Here is a 20,380-nt window from a genome sequence, read left to right on the forward strand (position 1 = left end):
GAGAAAGTGGCAAAGCACTCTCTGTGAAGGTTGGTCACACTGTAACCCCTTCTCCACTTCTCCTTTTGGGATTTTGGGCATGCATCACACGCACCTGGCTTGTCTTTCAAACCGCTGGGTCTGGGTCTTGAATGGCGCAGTGAGCCATGTGTGATCCAACTGACTTAGGTATCCTGCCACCAGTTGGCCTATTAATCCCTTCCCTCATTTCTTCCCAATCAAATAATTTTAGCAGCTAGGAAAAATGTGTTTCCTCGAGAAATCACATAACTGAGGATTCTAAAGCAGTTATGTTGTTTTTGTGTAATCTCAAGAGTGTGCAGCCTGCCTGTGGCTCCTGCTCCTGCCCAGAGAATGTGTGGATGTGTTGGCTCTGGAGCAGCCATTTCCTCTGGTCTCAGAGAACCTTTGATTCTTAGACTTCCATGTTCTCTGCAGTCAAGAGATAGCTGACTGCCAGATTAATGGGACACATTTCTTCTACTGTAAATTTTCTCAGACTAAGAGAATGAGTGAGGCGGCTGAATCTGAATGAAGTGAATGATAAATGATCTCAAACATAATCCAGGCTGATCATCATTGTGCACTGGCTTCCTAGAAAATCAGCCAGTGAGAGCCAGAGTATCATAGAAACAGATCAGGCAGCATGATGCCGTGGGCCCCTTTCCTGACAGACTTGGGGTCACCATGCTGCAGCATTCAGGCTGGAGGTGAGAGCCACCAGGCAGGTGCTAGGAAGGCCCAGCCCTGGGTCAGAGGTGCTTGTGCATAGCATCTCTGGCCCCCCAGGCCATGCAGGGATAGATGCATTCAGAGATGAGGAAGCCAGGGCTTCGAGAATCAGTGTCTCTTGTTTAAGTAGACAGGCTTGGCAAAGGTACAGGTGAAATCTGAACTTACCCATGTCTGCCCCCTGGCCTGACGCCTCCATCGTTCACACTATAACTACACTTTGTGCTTCTCTTTGTGCTAATGAACAAACCTTTCCTTTCAGAAAGACGGCTCCAAATTAGCTGCTAAAATTTACAACAGCCTTTTTTTGAAAAATAGTATTTAAAGGGTATTTACTTTTAAGTATTTAAAAACAGGTTGATAGAGTTTAGAATCTTTATTATTTATTCAATTTTATTTATTATTATTGTTATTATTTTCAAATTTGCTATAAGGCATATGTGCTCATAAGACAGAGATGAGAGGGACAGAAAGAGAGAAAGTGAGAAAGCAAGCTGCCAGGTTTGAGATTCAAACCATGGCCAGCCCTGTGAGAATGAAGTTCCTCAACCACTGCACCACCTGCTGGCCCCAAACTTGAGAATCTGAATTACCACTTTGTTGAAAGCTTCTGCTTTTCTCAAAAGGAATTGTGTTAATAGATTTATTATCTATCTAGAGCTGCTATAACAAAGCCCCACAAACCAGATGGCTGGAGTGACAGAAACGTATTATCTCTGGAGGCCAGATGTTCACAATTTAGGTGCCGATAGGGTTGGCTCCTTCCTCAGGCGTGTGAGGAAGAAACTCCTCTCTGCCTTTCTCCCAGCTCCTGCTGATACTCTGGCCATTTTCGGCATCTGTGCTCTTGTAGGCGCGTCCCTGTGCTCTCTGCTTCCGTCTTCCCCCGGTGCCTTCCTTGTGTCTGTCTCTGCACGAGGCACGCTTTCTGCAGACTCCAGCCACACTGACTGACTCGTTTCACCACCGTGAGCTGCACGTCTCGTGTTACTCTTATCATGGGAGAATTCCTTCCCTACGGGGTTCTCTGAGGCCTTCGATGAAGCTGTTTCTCTTTCTCTTCCTTGCTGCAGCACACGCACAATTATTGCCAATAAGGCGGAAGCCCTGCCTGTGTCACGAGAACCTTGAGGGAAGAAAGGTCAAAAAATACCACAATACTCAAATGCAATGTCTTTGTGTATCAGCGCTTCTAAACTCAGGTGTGATTTTTTAGCTTGAAGGACACTTGGGACAATTTCGAACACTATGTAACTAACTAAATAAATTAATTAATATCTCTGGAATAAGTACCGGAGCACAGTCCCTAACTTGTCATCGAGTCTCAATCAATATGAGATATTTTGCCTTCTGTCTCCAAGATGAAACAGGTTTTATTTCTCATAGCGTTCTAGAATTTGAAGATCTCGTTAAATTGGTTTAAAATTTGTTTAAACTAGGTATAGGAATAGATATTAACCTAATTAATTAATTAATTAATTAAATACACCCCAGATACAGGTAAGATACTACCATTTTACTTCCCAATTTCCCAATTTCTATCAAATTCCAGTGGGGAGAAATTATATTTACCTAGAATTTTCCAGATTGTTACATATACTTATGTATGATGCATTTATACGTAAATGTATTTATATTTATATATAGATTTATCATATACATCTTTACAATAAATTTTGTTTATTCAGAATTTTCTGAATTGATTATATTCTAAACATAGCTTAAATTAAGTATGTAGACTACAATTACTTATCACCTTAAAGAACAGGAATTATGAACTGGATTTTATTATATGGCCTTTTGCTGCTATAACAAATGAACATAAACATAGCACCTTAAACAGTACATGTTGAGGCTAGCAGGTGGTGTGGTGGTTAAGGCACTAGACTCCCACACGACTAACTGTAGTTCGAGTCTTGGACATGGTGGCTTAAAAATCATACTGGATGCATGTGTGTGTACCCAAAATGGCAAAAGGAGAATGGAGGAGAGGGGATTGTGACATGGCCGTTCCTTTTGGAGGGTGATTTCTCACTTTTCCTCCTTCTGTCTCTCTCTTTTGAGCACACAAGCTCTATGGCAAAAACTAAAAACAAAACAACAACAAAATACAAGTTTATAATCTTAACAGTTGGAGGTCAAAAATCTGAAATGATTTTGAATTAGACAACTAAGTCTGGCTGCTTCTACTCAGTCAATGAAATGAGAAACATCGGCTGGTGAAGAAACTTTATAACCAGTTACAGGGAGACAGCAAGCCCCACCAATGTCTCAAAAAGCTCAGCATGTGCTCAGTGTTTACAAGATCCAAGCATGTGCACCTCATTCCTCACTACATCAGTCACAGTCAATTGCTTTCCTTTGAGCAATTATCCTGATTCCTGTTTTCCCTTAAATACCCACTCCTGGTTTCTTACTTGACTATTCCTCAAACAGCCCTCCCTGTGACTCGACACTTGGTCAGGTTGTTCTCATCAGAGGCCTTTCTTAATTTCAAAATGGCTGCTGTCCTGCTTAACCTCAAGCTGGCCTGCTTCAGTGTCACCAGGCTAAAATTACCAAGGCATGGGCAGGGCTATTCCTTCTGGGGCTCTTAGGGAAGAAGTCCACTCCTTGCCCTTTTCAGCACCTGGGGGCACCTGCGTATCTGGGCTAGTAGTCTCTACCTCCATCTTCAAAGCCAGCAGCTAAGCATCTTCCCATCTCTCCCTAAATTTGATGCCGACACAATTGCCTTCCTCATTCACTTATAAATATGCCCCTTATAAAGATCTCCCTGATCATCCAAGATCCTTAATCTAATCACATCAGCAAAGTCTCTTTTTGCCATACAAGGTGACATTTGTGGAGATTAAAACATGGACATTATTGGGAAACCAGTATCTGCCTACCGTACCTTTCTAAATGCCTTTCTTTTTGGAACGAATCTGGGTATATAAACCAGTGTCTCTATACTGGTAAATCTGACATTTCAGATTCTATTTGATGTCTTTATTTCAGTATTTTAATTTTGAAAATCGTAAACATATTAGTAAACAGTGACTATAACAATTAGTATATACTCAATGTGTCTCTTCAAAAGTGGAACATGGGTTTGTTTGCATTAAATCTCAATTACGTGTAATATTCAAGGCCCTTTTTTGTAAAGAGCATTTGTGAAGTGTCATTATTGTGTTTTATAGCTATGATTTGGCTTAAGCCTTAAAAGCCTTGGTGTAATGAAGTTATAAAGTTAATTTAAAATATTTGAGAGCTTGTTATTGTTATTTGTTTTGACTACATCCTACTTATTACCAGTAAAAATACATTATAAGCTGTGTTAATTGTATGGAATAAACATTGATCATTGATTTAGATCAATGTTTCTGATATTTTCCATTCATGACTTTTTTTTTTTTTTTTTTTGGAGAGGTTTTTGCGATAGGGCGTGTGCGCTCGCCAGACACAGAGAGAGAGAGACATAGAGACAGAAAGCGAGAAAGCACCCCCCAGGGGGAATGGTCACGCGGCAATCCCTTCTCCTCCATTCTCTTCTCGGGATCTTGGGCATGCACGCACACGCGCCCGGCATGAGTTTTAAGCCACCAGGTCCGGGACGTGAACCGCGGTCGACTACGTGGGAGTCCAGCGACATAGCCATTACGATAACTGCTGGTTCCCTCCATTCATAACTTTGTTATAATTCTCTATCGTTATGACACATTATTACTTCTAAGTTTAAAACATCCCCATCAAGGGGCCAGAAGGTGGTGTGGTGGTTAAGGTGCTGGACTCTCACATGGTAGATCATAGTTCAAATCCCAGACCCAGCAGCTTGAAACTCATGCCAGACATATGTGTGTGCATGCCCAAAATCCCAGGAGGTGAATGGAAGAGAAAGGACTATGGCATGGCCATCACCCTGGGAGTGATTTTTCACTTTTTCTCTTAAAATCTTTGCCTCTCTTCAGTGAGTGCACATGTCCTTTGGCAAAAAGCAAAACAAAACAAATCCTAATCAAAATCAACTTGGGATTGATTCACACTACTACTTTTGAATAATTGTACAATGTTTGTTGTTTTTTATTTAAGTGGTTGGATGGTAAAGAAATAGAGCGTTCAGAAAGGATTCAGGCATTGCAGAACTATCCGGTAGTTGAACAAGAAGTCAGAGAGCAGGAGAAAGCTTATTGCCTCCAACGAGCCAAAGACAAAGACGAGGCTCAGAGGAAACTTCAAGAAGAGTATGAAAATGAAGAAAAGAAGAAAAGAAGTAACCCAGGCTTTGATGGACGTTGGTACACAGACATCGATGCCACTCTGTATGTAAACTATCAGAGTTTACTTTTGTTAGAAACCATAGGCTATGTTCTCTTCCCAAGGTATTCACAGTCTTCCTTATATTCCAGAAGACTGATTTTAAGAATACAATGCGATGTGAATTTTAGGGGAGGCATATAAGCATTCTTTTGTTTGAGGCAATTTTGTATTCTTTCCCTGAGAAAAAAAATGCCTCTCCAAGCTAACAGTTTCATTTGCATCTAAAATTATGCTCAGAGAAATCTCCATCAAAGATGTACAAGAAAGGTGAATGAACAGGTGTACCTTGATTTATAAGGCAGGAATACTTGAGGAAAGTTAAATGCAAATCACAGTATTATAAATTGAATAATTCTGATTGCATCGTAAAAACGTTCTATTTTGTGAATTATATAATGAATAGATTTTTAATGTGATTAATAACCCTTTAATTGGTCTTTTTTACAAATCTAAATTTTATGCTGTTTGTCTTAAGTTAATTGCAATGAGAGTTGATTTGATTCTATACCATGAAAGCTTTAAATATTTATACAACAGAATCTCTTAAAACTGAAAAAATAATTACAAAATATTCAGACACACATGAATGTTAAAAAATAATTGAATAGCTGTAGTGCACAATCAGATTTAATGTATGATAATATTTTGTACATTTGCTTTGGATCTTTTATAAAATAAAAAAAAAAGAAAGAGTAGAAAGTCCCAAAGTACTTCACCATCCCTTTCCTCCTTTAGTCTCTGTCCCAAAGCTAATACCTGTTTGGTTTCTATGGAGCCCATCCATATTTTCAGCACCTTTATTACATAATGATGCCTCCTTAAACAAGAGTAATTTGTGTGTGTGTGTGTGTATATTTGTGTGGGGGGGGTGGGTATACTCGTGTTTAGCATGAATGATATTTCTACTAATTTTTTTCATTCAGCATTCTATTTTTGAGAGTTACACATATAAAAACATGCAAAATAAATGTATTCATTTTAACTATGGAGTAACATTTCATTGGATAAATAAACTACAGTTTATCCCAGAGGTGATATTCAAAATATTGAAAAGCCAGTGACTCATCAGTCCTGGCCAATGAGAATGCATCCGAGCTTGGACAGCTGTGCCCTGCCCCCTCCCCAGACAGCAGATTCTAGCTGACTAGCCATGGTGTGGCCCTCTCTCTTAGGAAAGCCATTAACGTGGTTTCCCTGTTTGGTTTTCTCAGATTATGTGGCACATGTCTCCATGTGCAGGCATGACAGTTTCTTTAGGGTATTAACCAGTGACATCGCTGCATTGTCAATTATGACATCTTGCCCACTTCAGATAAGGAAACTTCAAAATGTTCATGGGAAGATGGAATTAAAATGCGAGCTTATTTTGAAAAGTTTTGAAATCCGTGCATAGTTTTTCATAACTACACATGTTTTATACACGTTTTGAAGACTCCTTGTATATATTGCCATATTGCTTTCTAAAGTGGTTGTTTGTATTTATGCCCCTAAAACAATGATGTAGGAGTTTTCCTGATCCTTGACAATACCTGATAACACGTGGTATTTAAAAACATTGGTCGACCAAGTTCATTGTTAAATAGCACCTAAGTTTTTCTTCAATTAGCACTTCTGTAACTACTACTGAGTTTGACAGTCTTAAATATCTTCAAATATGTTTATGGGCTGTTTATATTTCTCCAACTCAGAGCCTCTGCAACTTCAGGTTGAAGTTGCAACTTCTTTTCTTACTGATTTATAGTTCTTTTATATTTTGGGTGCAAATTCTTTGGAGACTATGTGCTTTGCAAATGTCTTCTAGTCTGTGGCTTGTCTTTAATTGTAAGTGCTCCTGTTTTATAGATTCAAAAATTTAACCTTATTTTGTTAAGATTATTTTTGTACATTTTTGTGTTGTTTATGAAATTTGTCCTTACCTTAGCATCCTGTCTATTTATGTGGAGTTAACTTAAGTGTAGACTAAGGTACTAATTGTTTATATAGTTAGTTGTCTCTGTACCAATTTATTATGGTGTTATTGTTTATCCTGAATTGAAATGCCACCCTTACCGTATACCCATATACTTTTTATTTTCCTTTTTTTGCTATAGGGTTCGTGTAGTCACCAGAGAGAGAAACAGTGAGAGGGAAAGTAAAAAATCACCCCCCCCATGGGGACAACCACACCACAATCTTTCCCCCTTCGTTCTCCTTTCAGGATTTTGGACACACACATACATGCACCCAGTGTGGTTTTCAAGCCACTGGCTCCAGGACTTAAATCGTGGTCAGCCATGTAGGAGTGAAGCACCTGACCCACCACTCCACCTACCGAAATCCCCCACCACAAACCTTTTAATCATATGTCCATGGGTCCATTTCTAGTTTCCCTAGAATGGAGTGCCTCCACTTGTTTTTTAATTTCTATAGATTTATGATATTCTTGATATTTGGTAGGAGATATTCTCATTTTTTGAAAATTATCCTGGCTATTCTTAGTTCTTTACTTTTCTGTAAGACTTCTAGAATCTGCTAATCAAATTCCCTAAAAATCCCTAATCAAATTTTGATTGAAAATGTATTTAATTTATATGTTAATTGAGGAGAAAGTTGACACCTTCATGACATTTATTCTTGCCTTGCCAAACTTTGGACTAGCTCTTTTTATTTACTTAGATCTTTTTTTGAAGTCCTTTAATAAGATTTTTAATTTCCCCTATAAAGGTCTTATACCATTTTTTTTATTGAATTTCTTTCTACATGTCTTGTAGAATGGGATTTTAAAAATAGACACATAATTGGTTCTAGCTGATGTTTAAAAGGTGAATGATTTCTTTATTCTGATGGTGTATTAAGCAATCTTGCTGACCTTTTAAAAGATGTAATAGTGGGACAAGCCGATAGCATAGAGCTTATGTCACTGGACTCCCACATGGCCAACCACAGTTCAAGTCTTAGACACGCTGTCTTGAGAGTCATGCTGGGTGCATGTACACGCATGTCCAAGATCCCAAGAAAAGAATGGAAGAGAAGGGATTGCAACATGGCCATCCTCCCTGGGGGTTATTTCTCACTTTCCCTTTCGCTGTCTCTGTTTCTTGCTCTCCAGTGAGTACATGTGCCCTAAGGCAAAAACCTCTTGAAAAAAATTTGCAAAAATTGGTAGGTTATCCTATGTTTTTCTATGTAGAAAAGCACATTGTGAAAAGCAACCTAAATTTTTTCCCAGTCCTTCTGCTTTCTATCTATTTATTTATTTATTTATTTAATGATGCCTGAGAAGGTCTCCAGTATGGGGTGGGATAGCAGTAATAAGAACAGATATCTGTATATTGTCCCTGATTTCTAAAAAGAATGTTTTCAATTCCTCATCATTCTATATAATGTCTGCTAGAGGGTTTGCTAAGGTTGCACAAGTTTCCTTTTATTCCTGGTTGCTGAAGAACATTTATCATCACAGATAACAGATTTTTTTTTCTTTAAATGCTTTCCTTGCATCTATTGAGGCCATCATGTGTCCCTGTTAATACATTCTCACTAATAAACTTTCTCATATTAAACCATCCTTGAATTTCTAGACCCTCACTTCACCCATGATATATTTATTAATGCATCACTGCATTCATTTTGCTAATATTCTATTTATAATATTCAAATCTAAGTTCATAAGTGAGTTTTTTACTGTAGTATTTTTTCTCACATTTTTTCCCAGTGTTTTGCTTCAAGGTTATAAAAGATACATGAAAGGTCCATTTATAAAGTTTTGAATCATTTGTTCCTCACATGTAGGGAGAAGTGTACCATTGAGTTTCTCAAGGTGCTTTTTGCTTTGCCTGCAAGGCTGGTGGTCCATTGGTCATCCACTATCATCCCATTTAGCCTGTATGAACAGAAACTTGACATTCTGGGGGAAAGTCGTTGAAATAGAGTCATTGACTTAGTTGGGGAGGAACGAGGGGGTACGTCCTATTTGGAGGCAGTAAGAGGAAACACCACAGAGTCAAGGTGATATAAATCCTAGGTTCTCCCCACCTCAAAGCTACTGAATAGAAGGTAGCAACTCAGGAATCTGTGTTTTTTAATAAAGCTCCCAGGTGATTCACAGTCAGGCCCGTGAACCTTGCATGTGATTACTGCAGTATTCCTGATGACAGAGGATGAGGGCCTGACTTGGTGCTGTTGTAGCCATTTCTCCAATTTGCTTGGATAGACTCTTTTTCAAAGACATTTTGTCATTCAAAGGTAAGATGGCAATATAAGGAAAGTATATAAGACATTTCAAGGGCGGCATTAACGGTGAAACTCAGACCTCCATTACTGGACTTGGGTGCACTCTGTCTATTTTTCTTTTCTTTTTTTTTTTTTCCTAGCCCATCTTCTTTAAAGAGCAAAGATCACCTCCAAGGGCCAGAAATACAAGAAGAAGAACACAGCAAAGAGAAATTAGGTGGAAGTGATGATGACCTGGAATTCTGGAATAAACCCTCTTTGTTTACTCCTGAATCTAGATTGGAAACTCTTAGGCATATGGAAAAACAACGGAAAAAACAAGAAAAATTAAGGTATCCCCTTTAGTTCTATTATTAAGAGAGAGGCAACTTTCTCTTATGGGCTATACTAAGAGACTTCAAAAAGTTCATGGGAAAATGGACTTTGTGAGTTTATTTTGATGTAAAAAATTTTGATGCAAAGCTTTCTAAATAATTAAAAAATAATTCCATACATTCACACACACACATACATATGTACATGTATATAGTCTGTGTATATATGTATTCTATCATATAGAATCTATATTGTATTAAGTCTAAAGTTATAGGAGTATTTTTGCTTCATAATACCTGAAAAAGTCAGGCTGGATTGGGGGAGGTCTGGGTAGCTATCGGATGTGCTCTACTCTGCCCAGTGCAGTGGGCCCCTGAGATTCTTACCTCTGTAATTATGTAGTCCTTTTCCTAAACTGGGAGAAAGCAAGGACAAGAGTCAGCTTTTGTTCCTGACTGCTCTTATCTAGGGTGGATCAGGTCCCTCTGGATGTCCCCTGATTGTCCTGGGTCACTAAAATATTGACTTAATTGGATCTGGAGGCCCAGTTTAAGATGCAGGAGAATGTGAGTTTTTAAAAATAAAATTAAACAACACTATATATATATACATATATATATATGTGTATATATGTATATATATATATATATATATACACTAAAAAGACAGTAGAAATTCAAAGACTTGCCTATAATTCCATCATTTAAACAGGTTAGCCCATCTGATATTTTAGGACTCACTCTTGGGTCCACCTGCCTTAGCCTCCTGGGTAGCTGGGACCACATATGCGCAGCCAGAGCGCCCAACCTTCAGGTTGGCCTAGGAATTGACGTGGTCCTCCTGCGTGGTCCCCGCCTGCACACCATGATGTCTGAGCAGCACACACAGCTGTGACTGGGACTTAGTAAAATTTTAAAACAGGACATTTTGTTTTCCATCACCAGAAGATGTATTTACTTTCCAGAGAGAGAGAAAAATGATCCCTCGATGGGGTACGGTCACACTGCAGTCCTTTTTCCTACACCTCCCTCTCATCAGGATCCTAAGTACACACACTTGACATATTTTCCAAGCTGCCAGGGTCAGGATTGGAACTGCTATTGACACTGTGGGATCAGGCTTCTGATACACAGGGTTTAACCACTATACCAGGGGGCTAGCCCTAAAATAGATCATTTTACTGCATTTTTATTTTATGTTATTTCTTTATTCTCTTCACTGCTCCTGTTCTTTTTTCTTCCTGCCTATCCTTCAGTGTAATGAGTGCTAACCTGCTTGGGTTGATCCCAGCCACATACTTTTATATTTTGCACAATTACATACATTGTTTCTACAAATGGGGAAACTGGGGTCTTAAAATAAAAACAGGTTTACATTTTATATATTTGTTCTTACTAAATATGTTATCAACACTTTTCTAGAGCAGTAGGTAACCAGCAGATGAATGTCATAATAGCTGCAAAATATTTTGTAGCAAAATATATCACAGCTGATTCAATCATTCCTCCACTGCCCAGGGTCCTCACAGTTCCGGAGTTTTGCCACTCTAAATGACCCTGGAGAAATCTTCTTATGTAGATCCTAAAGTACTGGTGTTTTATTTCCATAGAATAGATTCTACTTGGTATCTTAAGAAGTGTCATTTTAACTAAAGCAGAAGCTCTATACACAAATGCAGAATTGACAGTTATCTGGGTACATCATGCATAAAATAGATTCATTTAAATATTCATAGTTATTTCATGAAAAGGAGTTTTTCTTCCCCCATTCACATTATCTGGCAAATGGTCTTGATCACATTTTTGCTTTACAGATAGAGATATAACCATGTAAAAAATCTGGCTTGATTTTCCATTCCCAGCATAGAATGAAAGGGATGGGCTTTATAACAGTGAATGGTTGATGTAGCCATAAACATCTGATTAATTTCTCTCAATCTTTCAGAAAATGTATTAATTATTTTATGTTCCTTTTGCTTATTTTTCCCTTTCTGCACCACTCCTCATTCCCACCCCCAAACCTTAAGTGAAAAGAAGAACGTGAAACCACCCAGGCCTTTGATCACTGAAGATGGGCGAGCCCTGAATGTCAACGAGCCCAAGTATGTGAGGCCAGTTAGAGGCATGAGGAAGCCAAGAGTGGTGCCGGTCATTGTGATGGTTTCAATGGCAGGTTTGCTCTGCAGGGATCTATCTGGCAACTCTTTAGCTGGATGAGCCTAATAATAACGTCATTTTGTGCATATTTAAAAGCCAAACAGCTAGTGTATTTTCAAGTGCATAATTTTCTTGGCATTCAGAACATAATCTTGACATATGGAAATCTGAGTTATTTCTGTACCCCGTAAGACTTTGGACCATATACAATTTTATGCCTGAAAATTGCCATTGCATTATTGTTGTGTTTATGAAATTTTGAAAGTGCCACGAACAAGCTGGCTGAGTATACTGATGGGTCCTCTATATTCTTATGTTATTCTTGGCAACACACCTATGAAGCATTTGAGAGGTAAGGTAAGAAATTGATAGTAATGCCTTAATGAAATTAATGAGAAGAAAACTATTCAAACTGAAAAGCCTCAAATATAATAGTCTCTGATGTACCCTATCTGTCTGCCTTCAAGTTTAAAATTAGAAAGCAGGCCACAAAGGACTTTTGTAGTCAAAATATAGACTCAGAATCTCATGGACTAAATCTCACTGGCTTTATTGCTTTACTCAAAGGCTATTTACTTTCATCATTTCATTTGCCTTATTATTGGCATGATAAAGGCACCATCTTGAACCGTTCCAAGCATGGTTCATCTGTCTTTACAACAATGATGGGCAGTAGGCAGCATTTCTTTTTAGTAGACGGAAAATCTGAGCCTGAGAGAGGTGAAGTGAGTCTGTCAAGGTTACATAACTAACAGGTGCTGGACCTGACTTGCCCAGGATAGCCCAGCCCTCCTGCCCTCCATGGTCAAGCATATGCTCTCACCCCTGCACAAACATACCTCCCTTGTCCAGCAGGAAGGAACACAGCACAGACACTAGGCCAGGTACTGAGTGAACATATTTAACAATATGGTGGGAAGATCATCTCTCTTCAGCCCACAACAGGGCTCCTGGGAGACCTCCAGTTCTCCAAGTGTCCCTGACAAGACTCACTTACTCATCCCATCACACTGGCCACCTTACATGTTCCTGGAACCAATTCTACCCAGGGGGCTTCTATGGAGCACTCTTGACCCCCCACCTCCCTCCCACTCCCATCATACCTTGGCCCCCTCCCCCTCCCCTGCCAGGGCATCCTTCCTCATCCCCCACCATCTCTCCCCTTCCACTCTGCCCTCTGGAGCTTATGTTTTGTCAGCAAAACCCGCATCCTCAATCTTCTTTTTTTTCCTTTTGTTGACTGAAATGCAGGATTCCTCTTCCCTCTGTTCTTCCTCACCACACACCCTACAGGGGAGTTATTATATCCCATGGCCACTTTCACTCCATCCTCCCCTTTCCCTAAACCTTCACAACTCTGTTGAAGTGCAGGCCTTCTAGATCTGCTGCCCCCTGCCTCTTCTTACTGTGTCTGCTTATCCCTGATCAAGCCCCAGCCCTCCGCCCTTCATGGTCATCAAAGATCTTAGCGCTCAGACACGCATCTCTCTCTCTCCCTCCCCTCTCATCATCATTTTTGGCGACTTCATTATACATGTATGTGATACGCCCAAAGCCCTGGCCCCTCAGTTCCTCGGTCACCTCACTTCTGACCTTTTAGTTCACCTCAACTCAGCCTCACAATTCCATCTCTATTCTTATATTTGCCGCCATCAGTATCTCTTCCACTTCCAGGATCTTCACCTCCAGGGTCCCACGGAGTACCATCTCCTGTGCTCTCCAGAAACCCCCTCCATTGCCACAGTCATGTCTCCATAAGACCATGAATCCGGTTGCTATTTTTCTCTCCGTCCTCCACCCTCTCTTGCTCTCAGTTCTTGGCATACTTCTTTAGTTCTCTTGGCCTTCTTTTCTTCCATCATCCTCACCTCATAAAACCCTAAAGCTATTTAAATCTGGCAGCCATCCACTCATGGGCTTGCCCTCATGCATGGCCGGGGAACCATTCACCTCTACTCTCTGGTCTTCCTGTGAGCTTATGACCACAGATTTCAAATGGACTCTGGCAATCTTCCTGTGTTCCCCAGGGCAGTTCCTTCTCCCACTCTGCCACAGGCTACTCACACACCTCTTCTTCTCTCCTTACCTGTAGCATCACCTTCCACTTCCACAATCTTAATGAGGGCCTTTTTCTTACTTCATTGAGAAAACAAAAGCAATCCGAAGTTTTCTTTTCCTCCAGCACCATCTTACCAGTGGGTCTGACCTACACACACATGACTGCTCTCCTGCTATCATGGGTGACTTTTCCCTCAGAACTTAAGCCTCTCTGCTGGCATATGGCTCCCACCCCTCTTTTTATCAAGAACTTGGCTTCTCATTATCTCTGCTCTTCTGCATCATTTCTTCTCACTCTTCTGTCAGTCCCACCAGCATATAAACAAATTGTAATGACTTCTATCTTCAAAAAAATAAAATAAGGGGCCAGCAGGTGGTGTGGTGGTTAAGGCACTGAATGGTTTCAGTTCCAGAATCCACGGCTTGAAAATCACATCAGGCACCTGTGTGTGCTTGCTCGAAATCTCAAAAGGAGACTGGAGAAGAAGGGATTGCAGCATGGTCATCACCCTGGGGGGTTATTTCTTTCCCTCTCACTCTCTTTGTCTCTCTCTGGCAAATTCACATGCCTTATGTCCAAACCTAGAAAACAAATAAATAAATCTATGAAAATAGAATAAAAGAACAAGGGCTGGCCCCATAGCCCTGTGGTTAAGGGAGCTAGACCCCAGTGGCTTACCGTAATTCAAATCCTGAACTGGGCAGCTTGAAAGTTATACTGGGTATATGTACGGTTATGCCCAATATCCTAATAGGATAAAAAAAAGATGGTGGAGAAGGGGTTACAGTGTGCCCACACCCCACTGGGGGTTCTCTTTTTCTGTCTCTTTTTGCCTTTCTCTGTTGTCTCTCTGAGAAGTACCCATGGTCTTTGGCAATTAAACAAACAATCAAACCTCCTTCCCAAGTTTTCTTTTCTCTATTTGTCTCCATTCAATAGCCCTAATTCTTAATGGAGCTGTCTGTACTCAGACTCCAGTTTTTCAATTCACATTACTTCTTGGTTTTTTTTTTTTTTTTTTTTTTGAGAGGTTTTTCGCTATAGGGCATGTGCGTTCGCCAGACAGACAGAGAGAGACAGAGACAGAAAGCGAGAAATCACCCCCCAGGGGGCATGGTCACACCGCAGTCCCTTCTCCTCCATTCTCCTCTTGGGATCTTGGGCACGCACACACACGCACCCGGTGTGAGATTTAAGCCACCGGGTCCGGGACGCGAACCATGACCGACTATGTGGGAATCCAGTGACATAGCCATTACGCTAACTGCTGGTTCCCAATTCACATTACTTCTTGAAACCACTCTGCCTAATCCATCATCCTGAAACTTCCTTAGACACATTTCTGTATTCAGTGTCCAAATCTCAGTCCTGTGTTACTTGACCTATTGTTAGGATCAAACTGGCCCTTCCCTTCCTTCTTAAAGCAATTTTGTCCCTCTGCTTCTGATTTTCCTTCTACTGTACCAGCTGCTGATCATATAAGCTTTGCTGAATCCCTTTTGTTTTGCCTCCTCAGTCCTCTGAGCCAAACTTTCAGCCCTCTTCTTTTTCATTCCATCCTCAGGGATCTCATCAAATCCTCTGGCTGTAAACACTGTTGTTATATTGCTCGGAAACCAAATCCAACCTCTTCTCTCAGCTCAAGACGTGTGTATTCAGTCAGCTCCTCGGCATCACTGTGCAGATACACAACAGTTCTCCCAGACTTCTGGTTTCCATCCCTGCTGCTACACTCTACTATGACGTACTTGTCTCCCAGTGCTCCCCATCTCAGTAGCAAGCGCACACCCATTTGTTCAGACCAAAAGCCTTGGAGTTATCCTTGATTCTTCTCTCATTTTATCAGTGAGTCCACGAACTCTTCCTTCCATATTACAGGATCCCACTCGTTCTTACTAACTCTATCACCACCACCCTAGTTAGAGCCAGCCAGCACCCTCTCTTCCCTGGATAATGCAGTGGCTGTTAATAAGTCTCTGTGGTTTATCTAGTGACCTCTTACGATCTATTTTACTCTGGTGAATAAAGAAGAAAGAAGGGAGGAAAGGATACACATTTCCTTTCTTAAGGAAAATTCTTAGAAATTGCCAAACGGCACTAGCCCTCACATAATGTGAGAAGCTAGAGAATGTAGTCAGTATTCTACATGCCTAAGTGCCTAGTGAAGATCAGAGACCTTTCTATCTGGGAGCAGGTAGGAGAAAATGAGTGGAAATCTCTCCTACAGAAAACCTCTCTGAAATTACCATTCAATAAATATCTGAAGGAGAGGAATTCAAGTTGTCTGGCTAGAGAATTGGGACATAAAGCATCAGGGCAGAAGGGACAGCATGTAAAAAGGCTTTTGAGACTAGGTAAAGAGTCACGGGCCATTTGAGACACTGAAGAAGTCCTATACAGCTGAATTGTTGGGAGCAATGAGACGGTGCCGCCACTGCTGACAGCCACGTCTAGAGCCAACTTTGTGTTTTTCCAAACAGTTTAACTTAGGTCCTTTAACATTGATGGGTTACATATTTTATAGATTACTTTAAGAAGTGAAGTACTCAAAAGAAAATTGACCAAGTCATTCTGAATAATATCTTCACTATGTGAAGCCACACGTAGGACTCAACCTCAGGGTACAGTTGAAAGACTTAGAGCTTTGAAATCCTGCCCATCTGTGCTCCTATGACCTCTTCCTTAACTGAACCAACCTCTTTGAACCACAGTTTCTTCATCTAGAAAATGGAGGTAGTAGGGCATTAGCGGCATCACAGCCTTTCCTGGGGTGACAGAAAGGTCAACAATGAAAGGAGAAGAAAAAATATGGCGGGATGAAGGAAAGAAAATAAAACTTGTAAATTTAAGGACTGACACTGGATAAATGAGAAGCAAAGAAAACATTTAGTCCTCCATAAATAATTCCATCATGTTGGTGTGCTTCTAGCACATTCAAATGAAACAGAAAAGAAAACTTTAGCCACCAGATGTCTCCATCTCTGCAGCAAAGCTAATGTTATGTATGTAATTTACCTTCAGAGTCTCGCATTTAAACAAGGTCAACATAAATAGGTTGAAGGTTTCTGTTAACATTTTTAAATTACTATGGGTATGTTATTGTCCAGCTACCAAAATATGTTTGCCATCGGATATTATCATATAATTTTTATCAGGTTTACTTTTTATTATGTGATGGGGTTTACCTATGCAGTATCATAATGACATCATCTTTTTTTCCCTCTCAAATGTATTCTTCTTAGACTTGACTTTTCTTTGAAAGATGATGAAAAACGTAACCAGATCATCCTGGACCTGGCTGTCTATAGGTAAAAACATTTTAGTACTTATTTATTTAGAGGCACTTCTGTCTGTTTCCATTCTCAGTAGCAATTTTTTTTTTTGTCCCTTCTTTTTCATGATAGAGCTCATGTACATACTTGTGGGGGAAAGAGAGGTAGAGGAAGAGAGAATGAAAGAAGCACCCTCCACAGAGTCTGGTCATGCCACGATCCCCTTCCTCCTTTCAGCCTCTCAGATCTTGGGCACTCATCCTGTGCCTGACATGCGTCAGACAGATCAGGCTGGGAATCCGAATGGCAGGTGCCCGCGGGCTGCATCTTCTGAGCGGTGCGTCACGGCTGCGCCACGGCCCTCAGTAGCTGTCTTTTGAGTTCTAAAACATTTTGAAATGAAATATGACTCGCTAGGTAGCTAATCAGAGAAGTTTATTTTTTAAACACAGAGATGTTCCTATCATTTTTAAAAGCATGAAAATAAAAAGAAATGTAAATAAGCCCATGATCCATGGCTGTACACCACTGAATATCTAAGGTGCATTTAAATCAGTCTCAGTTTTGTTATTTACTGATGCTGATGCCACAAGGACCCCTCTGCTCTTTTTACTGCCACTTTACTTTTATAATCTTTTTCCCCCCAAACAATGACTTTTTTATGTATTATATTTTATTTATTGTTTTAGTAACCCTGGGAAGTAGGAGGGATTGTTCTGAAATTACCTAAGAGGGGATACATTTTTTTTTTCTTATTGGGCGCATGTGCTTGCCAGAAAGACAGAGAGAAACAGAGAGATAGAAAGCAAGAAATCACTCCCCAGGGGAGATGGCCACGCCGCAGTCTCTTCTCCTCCATTCTCCTCTCGGGACCTTGGGCATGCATGCACACGCGCCTGGCGTGAGTTTAAGCCAGCAGGTTCGGGACTCGAACCATGGTCGACTCCATGGGAGTCCAGCGACATAGCCATTACGCTAACTGCTGGTCCCGAGGGGATACATTGCTAAAGTGTGAGTTTTGTCAGTGTAAACAGTAACTGGAGGAGCCAAAACATAAACCCTCAAGACTGATTCCAAGTTTGTTTTCTTTATTGTAGTAAAATACACATAATTTAAAATGTACCATTTCAACCATTTTGAGGTATACAACTCAGTGGCATTTAATAAGTTCAGCATGTTGAACACTATTACCTCTGTCACGTTCTAGAATATTTTCATCACCCTAGAGGAAACCCCATACCCATTAAACCATCCCTCCTAATTTCTCCCTCTCTTTACCAACCACTAATCTGCTTTCTAGCTCTACAGATGTACCCATCCTGGATAATTTACAGGGATGGCATTATGCTCAGTATGGTCTTTGTGTCTCACTTCTTCTGTTTGCCATAATGTCTTCAAGGGATGTTCCATGTGGTAGCATGTGTCAGAATTTCCTTCCTGTTGGCCTAGTCTCCAGGGCTCAGTTGGCAGTCACAAGGTTGACCGGAAACATGCTAGGGAAGGCTCAAGTATCTAAAATCCTGAAAATCTAGAATGCTGGGGAAGGAATTTTAGCATGACAAGACCCTGTGAGGGTGTTTCTCCCACCACTGCCCACCACCCACCCCGCCTTCTCTTCCATGTGCATGTACATGCTATCATAAATACATAATTAAAAATAATTTCCTTTCCTTCTGTGGCCAAATAATATCCCATTGTGTGGATTTACCACATTTTGTTTATCCATTCACCAGCTGGTGGACATTGGTGTCATTTTCACCTTTTGGTTGGTGTGAGCTGGGGTGAGCCTTTGGTCCCCCTTGCTGCTCAGTCACCTGCCTTTAAAGAATTTCCAGCTCTTCTCCAACTGACTTCAAACCCTCTGGTCCTACAGCTTTCTGTGTTTTCTAGAAAAAGTTCACTGTTGCATCCTTTTAAGTCCTTTCCAATTTTAGGTCTTATTTCTAGGGTTTCATGAATGTCTAGCCCTTCCTCTTTCAGCTTTGTTGGCTTCATCCCCTTCAGTACTTACATAGAAATTTCCCTCCTCCCCATGCACATGAATTTAAGGGGTGGTGATATTTTTTCTAAGTAGTAATCTTTCTTTCTCATGAGTCTATCTAAATGAATTCCATTAAAATTCCTTGTTATCTTTATTTGCACAAAGATATATACATGCAAGTTAAACTCATTCACTCGTGTTACTTCCTGCCATTTTCCCATCATATCTTGAGAATACCTACTGTGTGACCACGGGGAGGCTAGCTGACATTCTACCTGAGACACTGCTTCCCTGTAGTTTCTGGCCCAGTGGAGGGGGCATAGGCAATAAATAAGCAGGCATGCTGTGAGTCATTATTGAGGGAGAAGAGCTCTGTAAAGGACGGGGACAGCACTCAGGGATGAGAATAGTGGCATGAGGGGACTGGTGGCTGGTGGTATAGATTGGGCCAGGGAAGACGGTGACATGAGTATTGAAAATTGAAGGATGAGAAATAGCCAAGTCTGCAAAGAACTGGCCAAAGATGGTTTCAGGCAGAGCAAGGCCTGGCAAACAGGGACAGGTGAACATGTTAGGAGACCCAAGCATGGAAAACAATATATGATCCATTAGAGTGGTAGATACACATGAAATTTTAGGAAATATTGTATCTTTTTTTTTTTTAATTTTTGCTAGGGAGCATGTATCCTTGCCAAAGGGAGAAAGAGACAGAGAAGGAGAGGAGAAGACATTCATGCTACAATCCCTTCTCCTCCATCTCTCCCTCCTTTCAGGATTTTTGATATGCATGAAAACATTCCTGGTGTGTTTTTCAAGCCTATGGGGTCTGCCATGTGGGATCCAATTGCCTTAAGCACCAGTCTACAAAGCTGCTCTTGCCCCATATTTGTATTAAATAACATATCAAATAGCATAAATAACATATGTTAATTCTCTATTAACACTAGCTAGGCACTGGGCACTAGGCATGTGCCTTCATAGCAATCCTCTGGGTGGGCTTTATTAGTGTTCTCCCTTTATTAGTGAGGAAACTGAGTCTTAGAAGTTAAGGACATGGTCTGAGGTAATAATGCAGAAAAGGAGGAGTCAATTCCTTGCAAGTCTGTGAGACTCCAAATTGTGCCTGTAACCCCAGTATTAGCTCATCTGCCTAAATGTTTGTGCTTTTTGAATTATCACTGCCTTTCCTAATGTTCACAATCAGTGCTTTAAAATGTATAAAAATAATTAGTTAACTGAGTTTCACAATTTAACATGTGATGTGAAATTCAAGGCTTTGACTTGTTCATGAGTCAAGGAGAATAAGTGGCACCGGATCCTGGGGTCGCTGCCATAAATGGAAGGCTTTGCTTGTTCA

General features: G+C 40.5%; 1 protein-coding gene across 3 annotated transcripts in view; it reads left to right on the top strand.

Moving 5' to 3' along the window:
- Window positions 1-20,380, top strand: part of DNAAF11 (dynein axonemal assembly factor 11) — a 95,699-nt gene that overhangs the window by 25,734 nt on the left and 49,585 nt on the right. For all 3 annotated transcript variants that reach the window (XM_006155524.2, XM_006155523.2, XM_006155525.2), the window contains 4 exons: window positions 4,804-5,033; window positions 9,381-9,572; window positions 11,582-11,656; window positions 17,013-17,078. In XM_006155524.2, coding sequence (XP_006155586.1) covers window positions 4,804-5,033; window positions 9,381-9,572; window positions 11,582-11,656; window positions 17,013-17,078 — 563 coding nt within the window. The remainder of the gene's footprint in view (window positions 1-4,803; window positions 5,034-9,380; window positions 9,573-11,581; window positions 11,657-17,012; window positions 17,079-20,380) is intronic.

This window comes from Tupaia chinensis, unplaced genomic scaffold (genome assembly GCF_000334495.1).
Source record: "Tupaia chinensis unplaced genomic scaffold, TupChi_1.0 Scaffold000459_1, whole genome shotgun sequence".
Lineage (NCBI taxonomy): Eukaryota > Metazoa > Chordata > Mammalia > Scandentia > Tupaiidae > Tupaia > Tupaia belangeri.